Below are 15,136 nucleotides of genomic sequence, written 5' to 3' on the forward strand. Positions count from 1 at the left end.
TTTGAAAATGAATGGATATTGTTTTCTTCAAATGTACATATCTGAGTCACTAAACTTGCAGCAGTGAAAATCATGCCCCCAGCTCCTCAGTATGTAGTGTATACAAATCAATAGATTGCAGTCTTAAAGAAAGAAAATCTTTAGACATCTCAGGCAATATAGGATTAGGACAGGGACAGTGGAGTTGACAGAGAAGATCATACATGTTCTTATTGAATGGTGGAGCAGCCTCGAGGACCATATGATCTAGTCATGTTAATACCTTTTATATTTACGATCATAAGCAGTGCTTCTTTTTGACTGTCCTTTGCATGACAGTATCAGTATGTATTTTGTTTTAAATCCTGAAGAATATTTACTTTGCAACATTACTAAAGGGGGCGTGTTTCAGTTTCCAGTCCCCTATGCCTGAATTATGTGCTGGATTAGCTGAACTCAACCAGGGGAGCCTGAAGAGGCATCACAACTAACAGTAACAGTACTCCTATACTGTAGATGAAGAAAGAAACCTGGCTTACTGCTCCCAAGCATTATTCAGGAATCCCTACAGGATGGTACATGTCCTTAGTTATCAGCGGAGGACAGGACCAGGCTTGAATAGGCTGCCAACACTCATTGCTTAGCCACGTGCATATACTGGAGCTTCGGGCTGCGGGGACCTCAGGGCCTACAGCGTAGCGAGAGTCAGTGTCTTGGGAAATGAGGAGAGAGAAGGTTGAATAAAGATTGACAAGAAAGCAAGTTCTAAAACATACAAAACTAATAGTTTGTAAACTTATACTGAGAGGTACTTAATTGCACGCTGTAAATGTAACCATATTTTGTCATACCATCTGCAGCTCTTGTAGTATTGATTGCTTGCTCATATCTGGAAATGTTGATCCATCAAGGTGCACAACTGCTACATAATTTCCCTGTCACGGCAGAAACAAATGAGTACCACAGCAGTAGTCATGTCATGTTTGTTTTCAGCACATTTTCTTTCAATGGATTTGCAATTTGACTGGGTAGTTCTCTAAGAATTCTCACTGTAATTATAAATCAGTATTTGTATCATAGATCATATGCGCTGAGTCAATGCTGGGGGGCAGTTGGTGCAGGAATATTTGTGGGGCACTTAGCTGCCTTTGCAGGAAAATGGAGGGGCTCTGCCTCACCTTGGGCATGTTGGTTGGTGTGAGGCTTTAAGTTTGTACAATCCACTCTAAAGAATTGAAGTACTATCCTCACCAGTGTTGTGCATCTTGGCAGACTACCGGCAGGATGTTCGCAGATTAAAAGAGGAGGTAACGGTATTATGACCTTTATTGGCCAGAGATAGACGCAGAATATTAAAATATTGCACACATTTCGTCCAAATACTGATTTCCCATATGTTTCCCCCCCATTCATGACCCCCCTCCCCCATTCATGACACATGCTAATGCATTTATTCCTGGGAAATCGCATGGTAACCCACTCACTCCTCAAGGTCATTTCGGATTTTTGTAGTATATTTTGGAGGACTTTTCGCAGGAGATAGGTTTGACATGGGGTTGGTCACTGCAGTGCCTGGCATCAGACATTTCAGGCACTGAGGAGAATATGTATCATAGAATCATATCATAGAATTTACAGTGCTGCAGGAGGCAATTCGGCCCATCGAGTCTGCACCGGCCCTTGGAAAGAGAAGCCTCCACATCCACCCTATTCCCGTAACCCAGTAACCCACTTAACCTTTTTGGATGTTAAGGGCAAATTTAGCACGGCTAATCCATCTAACCCAGATATCTTTGGACTGTGGGAGGAAACCAGAGCACCCGGAGGAAACTCACGTAGACACGGGGAGAACGTGCAGGCTCCGCACAGTCACCCAAGCCGGGAATCGAACCTGGGATCCTGGAGCTGTGAAGCAACTGTGCTAACCACTGTGCTACCGTGCTGCCCTGTAGATTGTAACAGCCTCCCCGAACAGGCGCCGGAATGTGGCGACTAGGGGCTTTTCACAGTAACTTCATTTGAAGCCTACTTGCGACAATAAGCGATTTTCATTTCATTTCAAGAATGCTGTAATCGTGACTTGTATGATATCAAAGATTATTTGGAAATTTCCGTGAACAATAAAGCAGTTTAATACTGTTTAATACCAATATCTGAATTCATAAGAAAAATGTTATTAATGATTACACTGATAAAATTGTTGAGTGCATTATAAAATGTCAATTGTACCTGTAGGTGACACTGTGCCCCATATTATTTACAATGGAGCTGAGATAATAGCTTGGATTGTTGCTTCCCTGGCTCTTCAAGAGTGGATGGGGCAGAAAGTCACAGGAATATTAAAAGTCAGGGATTCCCCCGCACAGCACGAAGCTTAAACCTTGGGTGGTGGTGGCTGCCAATCGTCCCAGTGGTGAGTGGTTGCGGGGGTGGCACGTAGTGGCAGGTGGTATGAGGGGTTGTGGATTGCAGACATGAGGCGGGAGGTAGATGGTGAAATCAGAGGCCTGGAGGAAAGGTTTGAGACCTGGAAGGGAATTTGGAAGCATGCGGGGAAGGCCGGAGTGCAAGGTGTGGGGGTGGGAGCGGTGGGCTTTGGCTGGAGGCTTGAGGGTGGTGAAATTGAAGGACTGGACCAGGGAAATAAGGGACTTGGTGAGATTGGTCGTGAGGGGTGTTCCTGATCATGGAGTTTCCTCCATCATGTATACTGGATCCAACAGATAGGTGTATACCCACTAACTTCCTGGTCTGCCAAGTAAATCCTCACCTTAATGTGACTGCTGGATTTCCTGAGGCTACAGAGGCCACGTCATCCAAAATTATAGAAACAGCTGAGAGGCTCGCAGCCTCATTATCATATTTAAAGTACTAACCAGCCTCCTTGGAATTGTGTGGACACCCGTTCATTTCCCCCCTTCTATTAAAGTCAGAGGTGGGTTGATTGGAGGTGGATTTGGATTTTTCAACTGACTCAACCCCTTTTTTGGGGTTAAAATTACCCCCGATGTACCAAATTCTGACGTGTGAACAGTGGTGACATGTCAGCGCCAAAGATCTCGCAATCTCTTGAGTAGTCGATTTCCCCGTTGCCAACCTCAGTTTGAGTCCGGTGCCAAGGCAAGGGGATCTCCAGATGTCCAGTGACACTGTTGTCACCAAAGGGATAAAAAAAACAATTACATAATAATAAGAATAATAATTGAAGTATTCTCACAGACGGCAAAAAAACCACTGAATCCCTTCACTTTTTAATATCATTTGATGTTTTAGAGGAAACAAACATATACTTAGGAGTAAGATAAAAGCTGAAATTTCATTTTAAAAACTTCAACAGACATTTTAGAAACTTGCAGAATTTGCATTCTCATAATGTATAGATTTGGGGGGCGATTCTCCCAAATGGAGCCCAAGTGTTCATGCCGTCGTGAGCACCGTCGCGTTTCACGACGGCGCAAACCGGGCCCGGGCACGACCGATTCTGTCCCCCACAGGGGGCCAGCACGGCGCTGGAGCAGTTCACGCCGCTCAAGCCTCCCTTCCCGGCGCCAAATTGGCCCCGTGCCAACCCGCGCATGGGCGGGGACTTCTTCCGCGCGCCGGCCCCGACTCAACATGGTGTCAGTGTTCAGGGGCCGGCCGCGCAGGAACGTAGGCCCGGGGGGGGGAAGAGGCCGGCCCGCCGATCGGTGGGCCCCGATCGCAGGCCAGACCCCATCGGAGGCCCCCCTCCCCGGGGACGGAGCTCCCCCCTCCCCTCCACAGGCCGCCACCCCCCCCCCTGACCGTTCGTGCAGAGTTCCCGCCGGCAGCAACCAGGGGTGAACGGCGCCGGCGGGACTCTGTCGTATCCGCGCTACCGCTCAGCCCATCCGGGCCGGGGAATCGCCGGCCATACTGATTCCAGCAGCCCGCGGCCAAAGCCGCGCCAACCGCGCCGGCGCAAATGGCGCTGATTCTCCGCACCTCGGAGAACCGCTCGCCGGCGTCGGGGCAACGTGGCACGGTTGCAGTGATTCTCCGTCCCAGCGCGGGGCTCGGAGAATCGCCCCCTTGACATTTCGCAAATATAAAATCAGTTTATGAAGGCCAAAGAGATTGTTCAGAAAATTTAGAGCACTGTTAAAAAGCCAGTTATATCTCATTCAACTTTTTCAAGAGTTGTTACGAGACTAGCTATATAAAAGGGCAGGTTCTTGGGAATGATTTCTAATTGAACACAGTCGAGAGGAGTTTCAACAGCAAGCCCTGTGGGCAAGCGTAGATTGGAATATTTTGAACTTAGAAAATAACTGGTCAGGACCATTTCTGGGCCCGAACCCCAATAATGTGTGATGTCGGTAGGCTGTTGTGACCTTATGGGTGTTGCACAATTAGCAGGCCACCTCCATTTTCGCTGTCCAATTAAGGGTGATGGATGAGGCAGAAATTAAGTGCCAGGGCACCTCAAAATGGAGGTGATCGCAAAAAGATGGAAAAGATCCCAGAGGGGAGATCTAATTGGGGTATACAAGATGATAAAAGGTATGGATAAAGTAGCTGTGGAGCGGATGCTTTCTCGCCTGGAGCAATCTAGAACAACAGGTCATAGTCTGGTATCAAGTTTAAAACAGTGTTGAGGAGAAACTACTTGTCCCAAAGGGTTGTGAATCTGTGGAATTCACTATCCCAGAGTGCAGTAGGTGCTGGAACATTGAGTAAATTTGAGGAGGAGTTAGATAGATTTTTAATTGGTAATGGGTTGAACGGTTATGGAGAACAGGCAGGACGGTGGAGTTGAGGCCAGGATGAGATTAGCCATGATCGAATGTCAGAGCAGACTCAATGGGCCGAATGGCCTGATTCTGCTCCTATATCTTATGAACTTATAAGCAAAGAGGGCTCAGAGCTATTGGGGACATCAGTAACCATCTTAGTCTTTCAGCTAAGACTATGGTCGCTTCAACCTTCCATCTCTCCAAAGGCGCTGGAGATTTCTTTGGCCATGGAGAGCGCAGAAAAGGGCGCCAAGGAATTACAAAGCAATCTGAGCAGCGCATCCGAAAGCAGCAGTGGTGCCAGGAGTGAAGGAACTGGCCCAAACAAGGAAATGAATATTGAAAACTGCAAGAGCCAGAAGGAATAAAAGATTGACCCAGAGTGCGCAGAGTGTTACAGATGTGGGTGAAATCACTTCCCAGACATAGGCAGATTTAGGAAAGCTGAATCCTTCAGGTGTGGGAAAAAGGACATTTGAGACAGAAGTGCAAGTATAAACAGAGCCTGCCTAGCACTAAGAAATCAAACCGTACAGTACAGCACCAGTATACCAGTATGAATGATGGGTCCTGAGGCACAGCGGAAAATTATGTCTGCCAATAATGTAAAAGGGGGCAAATTGGCCCAGATCTCAGTGGAGTCAGTGATACACAGAACATAGAACATACAGTGCAGAAGGAAGTCATTCGGCCCATCGAGTCTGCACCGACCCACTTAAGCCCTCACTTCCACCCTATCCCCGTAACCCAATAACCCCTCCTAACCTTTTTGGTCACTAAGGGCAATTTATCATGGCTAATCCACCTCACCTGCACATCTTTGGACTGTGGGAGGAAACTGGAGCACCCGGAGGAAACCCACAGAGACACCGGGAGAACGTGCAGACTCCGCACAGACAGTGACCCAGCGGGGAATCGCACCTGGGACCCTGGCGCTGTGAAGCCACAGTGCTAATCACTTGTGCTACCGTGCTGTCCAAGGAAGGGCATTATGGATGGAAGTGAACACTGGGGCCTCATTGAGGGGGAAACAGATCTACTGGTACCTTCAAGAAGGGGTCCATCCCCTGAGGTTGCACAACACTGGCACCAGGCTGATGACATAAACTGGGGAGGCCATAAACATAATAGCGCAAAGATGACCCCAGTGAACTACTGATCCGCTAAGCTGCCTTTAGTTGTGGTGGCTGGTCAGAGAGCGAGCTTAATGATGCATGACTGGCTCCAGGAGATCAAATTAAATTGGCTAGAGATTTTTAGCATCAAAGAAGGGTGCCCGATCAATATCATTCACAAGGACCAAGATTTTTTCGAGGAAGAACTGGGGAAAATAAAATAAGTCAAGATGAGAATTGATGTGAAGCTGGAAGCCAGCCCAAAATTTTCCAGGGCCAGGCCTGTGCTCTATGCATTATTGGAGAAGCTGGAAACAGAACAGCTGAAAAATCTGGAAGGCCTAGGCATTATTCAATCAGTGCAATTTGCCGAATGGGCAACACCCACTGTGCCAGTAGTGAAACCGGATAAAATCATTTGATTACCAGCCAACGGTGAACCAGACCGTGATGCTGAACAAGTACCCCAAACCCAAAATCGAAGATCTATATGCAAAACTGGTTGGAAGTCAAACATTCACTAAGTTAGACATGAGTCATGCCTACTTGCAGCTGGGGCTGAAACATGCCTCAAAGAAATATGTGACTATAATCACCCATAAGGGGTGTACCAGTTCACACACTTTCCCTTTGGAATTTCATCAGCGTGTGCTATATTACTGCAAGGCTTGCCGGGTGTCGTCGTGAACTTGAATGACTTATTAGTAACAGGACCTATGGATAAAGAATGCTTGCTGCATTTGGAAGAAGTATTAAGGAGATTGCAGGAAGCAGGAGTGCACCTTCCAGGCTAATGAGGTGGTTTACCTGGGTTATCAGATGGAAGCACGGGGGTTGCATCCCATGGATGTGAAAGCAATTAAGGAGGCACTGGGCCCTAGGAATACCTCAGAACTCAAATCCTTTCTGGGGATGGTTAACGATTATGGGCAGTTCCTCCCAAACCTGTCAACAATGTTACCTCCACTATGTGCATTATTAAAGAAATGCCAGGAAGGCACCCTAAAAAGGGACATTTAGCCAGGTCAAGCAGCTGTCGTAGTCGCTGTGTTTATCGGCGTACATCAACCCCGCCAAGAAGATGATACGAACATGTGGTGCATCTCCATATGGCGTTGGGGCAGTTTTATCCCTCAGAATGGATGATGGGTCGGAGAGACCTGTGAGATATGCGTCGAGAATCCTTACAAATGCAGAGAAGAACTATTCACAACTCGAGAAAGAGGGACTAGTGATCATCTATGGCATCAAAATATTCCAATAATATCTAAACGGGAGACATTTCACAGACCACAAGAAGATAAGACGATTCCACCAATAGCTTCTGCAGAGATACAGTGTTGGGTGTTGTTTCTGTCGGCTTATGAGTACATCATTGAACATCGTCCAGGAATGTAAATAGCCAATGTAGATACCCTGAGTCATATTCCATTGCCACAAATTTTCTAGATGCTTTGTCAGTGCCGGCTTAACAGATTTAGTGCTGGACAAACAGAGTTTCAATGTTGCCAAAGGTGAAACAGATGATATTGTATGGATGGCGAAGCGAGTGCGCTTCAGAGAAATGAAGCCTTACCAGATCAAGGAAGACAAGCTTAGCTGCGGGAATGGTATCATCCTCTGGGGATCGAAAGTGGTCGTCCCTGGGCCAGGAAGAGAATATCTACTGGAAGAGCTACATAGTGCCCATCCAGGCAGGTCTAAATGAAGATGCTAGCGAGAAGCTGCGCATGGCGGTCTGGCATCGATGCTACAATTTAAAGAGGGATAAAACACTTGATCTGTACAAGTTTCAGCAACAGTTACTTGCCGCAGCTCCGTTACATCGGCCAGGTCGACAAAGGGTTAGGCTCCACGTTGACTATGTGGGACTGTTAATGGGCACAATGCTTTTGTTGTTAGTGGACGTCCATTCTAAGTGGATGGAGGAATTTGAGATGAGATCACAACTGCTTATGTCACAGTTGAGAAGCTTCAACAGTATTGCCCAAAGGGTTAGGTGTGATTACAGGGTTACGGGGGATAGGGTCTGGGTAGGGTGCTCTTTCCAAGGGTTGGCACAGACTCAATGTGCCAAATGGCCTCCTTCTGCACTGAAGGGATTCTATGATTGTTACTGTTTTCGCATTTGTGCAATTTGTGTAAAAAGCGACTTAAAGCGGGAGGGATATAGTGGATAGCCCCTTTAAGGGACGTTCTCTGAGGGAGAGCTCATGTGGCCCACTGATCCAATCAGGGACAGGATTGGGAATTCACTGGAAGTGTTGGTACTTGTCCCAGCCGTTGGACTCTAGAGCTGAGCATGGGAAGACCGTTTTAAAGTGCTCTGTGTCATAATATACGCCAGTATATCATGGTGCAGACACACACTGATGGACACACAGTGGGACCAATCAACATACACAACACCGCAGCCAGTCACCAGTGAGAGCACACGCACTATAAAGACAGGGGGTATCAGAGTTCCCGCTCATTCGAGTAGCAGCCAGCTCGGAGCACAGAGCTCACAGCCTGCAACACCGACATTCACCATGTGCTGACTGCATCAACTGGTTAGGACAAGGCAAAGGTCTTTAGTTAAAGCTAGTATCGTATTTACCCACAGTTCATGTATGTTTAAATAGTTAACCTTTTAATAAAATAGTGTTGCACTGCTTCAAGTGTTGGTGACCTGTATATGATCCAGAACACCCAACACATCACTCTGTAAATATTTGTTTATAGTCAAAATAAATCGTGGTTTCTTATACGTTAACTGGGGGAGCTAATTCTTGAAGCGATTACACATTGTAAGCCTGTGATCATTCCTCCTTTAGCCACCTCACTGGTTAACTGGTGGATTCTCCAGTTCTCTTCGTCACCACACATACCCCTCCTCCACTGCGATGGGTTAACTAGGTAAAGTCTCAGATGACCATAGGCTGCTTTCCCCTTTGAGGAGGAGAGCTGACTGTTGGTTATTTAATCTGAGGATGGGTTAACTACTATCAAGCAATCATCCCCTTCCTAAGATTATTTGTCTATCAAGCCACTATCTTTGACTGACCTGGTTGATATACTTTTTGAATAGAAATGCAGGATGGATTCTTGTATTTAGTCCACAAATGGACAGCACAATAGCACAAGTGGCTAGCACTGTGGCTTCACAGCGCCAGGGTCCCAGGTTCGATTCCCCGCTGGGTCACTGTCTGTGCGGAGTCTGCATGTTCTCCCCGTGTCTGTGTGGGTTTCCTCCGGGTGATCCGGTTTCCTCCCACAGTCCAAAGACGTGCTGTTAGGTGGATTGGCCATGACAAATTGCCCTTCGTGTCCAAAAAGGTTAGGAGGGGTTATTGGGTTACGGGGATAGGGTGGAAGTGAGGGCTTAAGTGGGTCGGTGCAGACTCGATGGGCCGAATGACCTCCTTCTGCACTGTATGTTCTATGTAAATAGTCAATTTAATCCACTAAGAAAGCAATTGTTCAGGATACATCACAACCAACAGTTGCTTCAACCAGTTGCTTCACCTTATTTTAGATATCAAGCAGCTTATCAAATGGTTAGAAGTGAACAAACATGGGTAACATATATCGACAAGAGCCAATTTGACTGTCAACCAGCACTAACATGATTTCAACTTGCCTTTCACTCTAAAGAGGTTTCTTTTCCCTGCAGTGGTATTTTCATAATGAGAATGAAGTTCAATTTTACATAATTCATATGTGACGATAAAGCCATCAGATCCAATGAATTATTTGGGCATATTAGTGAGAGCGCTCCACTGCAAACTGTGTCGCTAGTCCATCCAGTGGTTTGGCACATGTGTTGATATACAGGTTGTAAGAATAATTAAAACAATTTCAGTCTTTCATAATCAATATTCAATTTCAGCCTTTCCATATTCCATTGTAGCCTCAGGCGATCTATTTAATTTCACTGGAATGTCAATCACACAGAATACTCGGAAAGCGAACAAGCTGGTGAAAAAATGATCCCCAGTTAGTATTCTGAGAAGGAGCAACATTTAATGCCCCTCTCTAATTGCTGCAGTCCATGTTGCATGGGTCATGTTAGTAAGAGAGTGGCAGGATTTTGGCAAAGCAACAGTGAAGGAATGGTAATTGAGTGCCAAGTCAGGTTGGTGTGGGACCTGGAGGGAAACTTGCAGGTGGTGGTGTTCCGATGCATCTGCTACCCTTGTCCTTCCTGGTGACAGAGTTGTGGGCTTGGAAGCTGCTAAAGAAGAAGTCTTGATGAGTTAATGCATGCACCTTGTAGAGGGTACACACCTCTGTCACTGTGCATCGGTGGTGGAGGGAGTGAATGTTGAATGTTGAAGGTGGTAGATGGGGTGCTAATCAAGCAGGCTGCATTGTCCTGGATGGTGTTAAGCTTTGTGAATGTTGTTGAAGCTGCACAACACTAGATAAGGTTACTGGAGAGTGTTCCATCACACTATTGACTTGTGCTTTGTATATGATTGTCATGCTATGGGGAGTCAGGAGCTGAGTTATTTGCCACAGAATTCCAAGCCTCTAGGCTGCTCTTTTTGCCACAGTATTTATATGACTGGGCCAATTCTATCTGTGGTCAATGGTAACCCCCAGGATATTTATAGTACGGGATTCAGAGATGATACTGCAATTGTACCATTGAACGTGAAGGAGAGATTAGTTAGATTCTCGCTAATTGGAGATGGTTATTGACTGGCACATGTGTCGAGTGAGTTTTACTTTGTTACTTGCCACTTAACCCAATCCTGAATGTTGCCCAGCTCCTGCTGCATATGGACATGGACTCCGTCAGCATCGGAGGAGTTGCGAATGGTATCGAGCACTATACAATCACCAGCAAACATTCCTCCCTACCTTATGATGGCGGAAAAGTCATTGATGAAGCAGCTGAGATCACCACATATTAAAAGTAGCCACCACACTTAACTTCTGTCATGTTTTCACATATCTTTTCACTCATCATGAGCAACAGCATGGGAGATCAGATAATGTAACTAGAAAATATGATTTGCATCTCCAGGGTAGGCATAAAAAGGCATAAATAAAAGAGTTACCATGTCTAATTTTTAAATAGTTCTATAACAAGGGAGAAGAAAATTTGTTCTTTTTAAAAATTCCTTCAAGGCACAGATGCTGAATAAAGTGTGGGATATGAGTGTCATGATATGCAGACATGCAGGTAATGATATACAGACAGGCACAGACAGGCAGCTAATGAACACAGAGAACAGGACATGACCAATGAGCAGGCAGGACACTCAGGGGTGGTATCTCACTATAAAAGGCACGAGGCACTCACACTCCGTCTCTTTCCACTGATGAACATCTACAGAGTGAGTCAGGGTGTATGTACAGTATCACACCTCCAGCACGTGGCTAAGAGCTAGTCTGGTTCAGTCAGACAGAGTAACCACACTTAGGTTAGCAGAGAGTCGAACTCATAGAGAACTGTGCTAACTGTGCTACTGGTTCAATAAATCAGATTGAACTAACTTCAAGGTCTGGAGTATCTTTTGGTTAAAGCTGCATCCAGTTGCAGCCTGTGTTATCCCAGAGTACATAACACAACATGCTACCAGGAGACTGCTTAATCTGGGTGGTTTATCTCAGTCCGTTCCGTGACGACCAGCGAATGTATCCCGGCACCATGGAGAAGATTCAGGCTCCTCACCAGCTCAGGACCTCCGGCAATCTCAGTGCCAACTGGCGGACATTCAAGCAAAAGTTTCTGCTGTACATCGAAGCTTCAGACCTCATGGGTGCGTCGGATGCAAGGAAGATTGCACTCCTACTCTCAACAGCATGGACTGGTTGGGCCGAAGGGCCTGTTTCCATGCTGTAAACTTCTATAACAGCGGGTGATCAAGCCATCGAACTCTTCAACTCTTTTCATTTCACCGAAGGCCAGGACAAGACAAAGTTTCAGATCATCCTGGACAAGTTTGGCAGTCACTGTGATGTGGACGCCAATGAAACCTTTGAGCGCAACATATTCAAACAGCGTCTACAAGGTAAAGATGAATCTTTCAACTCCTTCTTAACTAACCTCCGCCTGCTAGCGCTGCCCTGCAATATTGCTGACTCCATGATCAGAGACCAAATCGTTTTTGGAGTTCACTCTGATCCTCTGAGAGAGCACCTACTGAAAATCAGGCATATGACCCTGCCAGTCGCGATTGAAACATGCACAGTGCATGAGCACGCCAGAAATCACTATGCCCAGTACAAATCGGCTGAAAATGAGAAACTTGCCTCCCACGAGGCAGAGAGTGCGCAGGCCATCTCCCGGATGCAGCGCCTCAGCATTGATGAAAGCGGCCACTTTGCGCGCTTTTCCCGGGGCCCCACACATGCGCGATGCGAACGGGATGACGAAGGGGCACTGCGCATGTGCGACGACGCGCGGAGCATCAGGACGCCGACGTCATGACATGCTCAAACTGCGGCAACGCCCACTTAAAGAAACACTGCCCTGCAAGAGGCAGGCGATGTTTAAACTGCGGGAAGCCTGGACACTATGCAGCCTTGTGCAGGTCTGCACCACCAATCAGGGGCCAGCGCTCCCAATTCCGACGATGGCGCGTTCAGAGTGCGCATCAGCGATTACAGGATTCTGATCCTGGCAGCACAACGGATCCAGAGGAAGAATGCCTGGACTCCGCCTTCTGTGTGGGCATCATTACCAAATGTGAATATGCCACATCCAACGCATCACAAATTCAATCCATCCTTGCTGTGGATTCTGCGGACGAATGGCGTGCGGTGATTCAGGTCAACCACTGCTCCATCCAGTTTAAGCTGGACACAGGTGCTTCTGCCAACCTCCTCTCACAGGCAGATTTCAAACGTATCAAGAAGCCCCCCAAGGTCCTTCCAGCTGCCCGCAGGCACCTGGACTACAACAGAAATGCCATTACGGCACTGGGATCCTGCCATCTACTCGTCTCCAACCGGGGCACCCATGCACGGTTACATTTTGAAATTGTCAAGCCAGACAGGGCATCCCTACTTGGCGCACATGCCTGCAAGCAGCTGAACCTCGTGCAGCGGGTTTACACAACGACATCCTCAAATGTAGATCTTCAGGCCGGCATTAACGACATCCTCGCTCAGTATCCGGATGTGTTCGACAGGATGGGCACGCTGCCATATCGATGCAAGATTCTGCTATGACCTGATGCCAAGCCAGTGGTCCACGCATCACGCCGGGTCCCGGCTCTGCTGAGGGAGCGCCTGAAGGAACAGCTCAAGGATCTTCAGCAACGGGGCACCATTTCCAAGGTAACCGAACCGAGTGACTGGGTCAGCTCGATGGTATGTGTTAGAAAGCCTTCGGGAGACCTGCGCATCTGCATTGATCCCAAGGATCTCAATAAGAATATAATGCGTGAACACTACCCCATCCCGAAGCGGGAGGAACTCACCAGTTCGTTCACCAAGTTAGATGCGTCACATGGATTTTGGCAAATCCAGCTGGATGAGTCCAGCAGATGGCTCTGCACCTTCAACACACCGTTTGGCAGATACTGCTATAATCGCATGCTGTTTGGCATTGTCTCGGCATCGGAGATCGTCCATCGCATCATGGAGCAGATGATGGAGGGCATTGAAGGGGTTCGTGTGTCCGTGGATGACATCATCATATGGTCCACAGCCCCTGAAGAGCATGTTTCCCTTCTCCAGCAGGTATTCCACTGTGTCCACGCCAATGGCCTGAAGCTGAACAGGTCCAAATGTTGCTTTGGCTTGTCGACACTCAAGTTCCTAGGTGACCAGATCGCTCAGTATGGCGTGCGCCCAGACACATACAAGGTCAAGGCCACCGAAGCCATGAAGGTCCCTGAAGACAAGAAGGCGGTGTTGCGCTTCCTGAGCATGGTCAATTTTCTGGGCAAGTTCACTCCAAACCTGGCCTCACACATCACGGCCCTACGAAACCTGGTGAAAAAGTCCACTGCTTTTGAGTGTAAGGCAGCACATCAGGCAGAGTGGTTGGAGCTGAAAGCCAAGCTCACCACTGCACCCGTTTTGGCATTTTTCGACCCAGTCAGGGAGACGAAGATCTCGACAGATGCGAGCCAGGATGACATCGGTGCGGTGCTGCTTCAACGCAATGACACTTCATCCTGGGCACCGGTAGCCTACGCATCGAGGGCCATGACGCCCACCGAAACAAGGTATGCGCAAATAGAGAAGGAATGTCTGGGTCTTCTCACTGGCATTCTCAGGTTTCACGGCTATATCTACGGCCTGCCGACATTCACTGTCGAGACGGATCATAGGCCTCTGGTCCACATTATCCACAAGGACCTGAACGACATGATGCCTTGGTTGCAGTGCATCCTCCTCAAACTCAGAAGGTATGACTTTGACTTAGTGTACACGCCTGGCAAGGAGCTCCTCATCGCTGATGCATTGTCCCACTCCGTCACCTTGCCTAGTGAACCGCTGGAAATCATCCGGCAGATTGAATCACAGGTGCAGCTGTGTGCTAGCACCCTCCCAGCGTCTGATGAGAAGGTGGTTCGTATCCGCGAGAAGACAATCAAAGACCCCCTCTTGCAGCGTGTCATGCACCACCTCGTCAATGGCTGGCAGAAAGGGCAGTGCCCTCAATTTTACAATGTAAAGGATGACCTGACAGGGATTGACGGTATCCTCCTCAAGCTGGACCGGATTGTCATTCCACTCAGTCTCCAGAGCTTGATGATCCGCCAAATCCATGAGGGACACCTGGGCGTTGAGAAGTGCAGACGCAGAGCCAGGCAGGCTGTCTACTGGCCCGGTATTAGCCAGGACATCTCGAACATGGTCCTCAACTGTCCAACCTGTCAACGCTTCCAGCCAGCGCAGAGCAAGGAGACGCTCCAGCAGCATGAAATCGAGACCTCCCCAAGTGGTCCAAGGTTGGCATCGTCCTCTTTCGTGCGAATGGTCATGACTACGTGTTGATTATTGACTATTTCTCCAATTACCCTGAAGTCGTGAAGCTCTCAGACCTCACATCTCGGACCGTCATCAAGGCCTGTAAGGAGACGTTCTCCAGGCATGGTATCCCACTCACTGTCATGAGTGACAGTGGCCCATGCTTCAACAGCCACGAGTAGTCTATGTTTGCCAAGTCATACCATTTTAAACATGTCACTTCCAGCCCACACTATCTGCAGTCCAATGGGAAGGTTGAAACAGGGGTGCACATTGTGAAACAGCTCATCTGCAAGGCCGCGGATTCTGCTTCTGACATCTACTTTGCGCTGCTTGCGTACAGGGCGACCCCACTGTCCACTGGCA

General features: G+C 47.8%; 1 protein-coding gene across 1 annotated transcript in view; it reads right to left on the minus strand.

The window, feature by feature from the left end:
- The window catches only part of gucy2g (guanylate cyclase 2g), a 128,453-nt gene that overhangs the window by 69,747 nt on the left and 43,570 nt on the right, over positions 1-15,136 (minus strand). The window contains exon 11 of the mRNA XM_072477630.1: positions 831-914. Within this exon, the coding sequence (XP_072333731.1) occupies positions 831-914 (84 nt within the window). The remainder of the gene's footprint in view (positions 1-830; positions 915-15,136) is intronic.

The sequence above is a fragment of the Scyliorhinus torazame genome, chromosome 16 (assembly GCF_047496885.1).
Source record: "Scyliorhinus torazame isolate Kashiwa2021f chromosome 16, sScyTor2.1, whole genome shotgun sequence".
NCBI classification, from domain to species: Eukaryota; Metazoa; Chordata; class Chondrichthyes; order Carcharhiniformes; family Scyliorhinidae; genus Scyliorhinus; species Scyliorhinus torazame.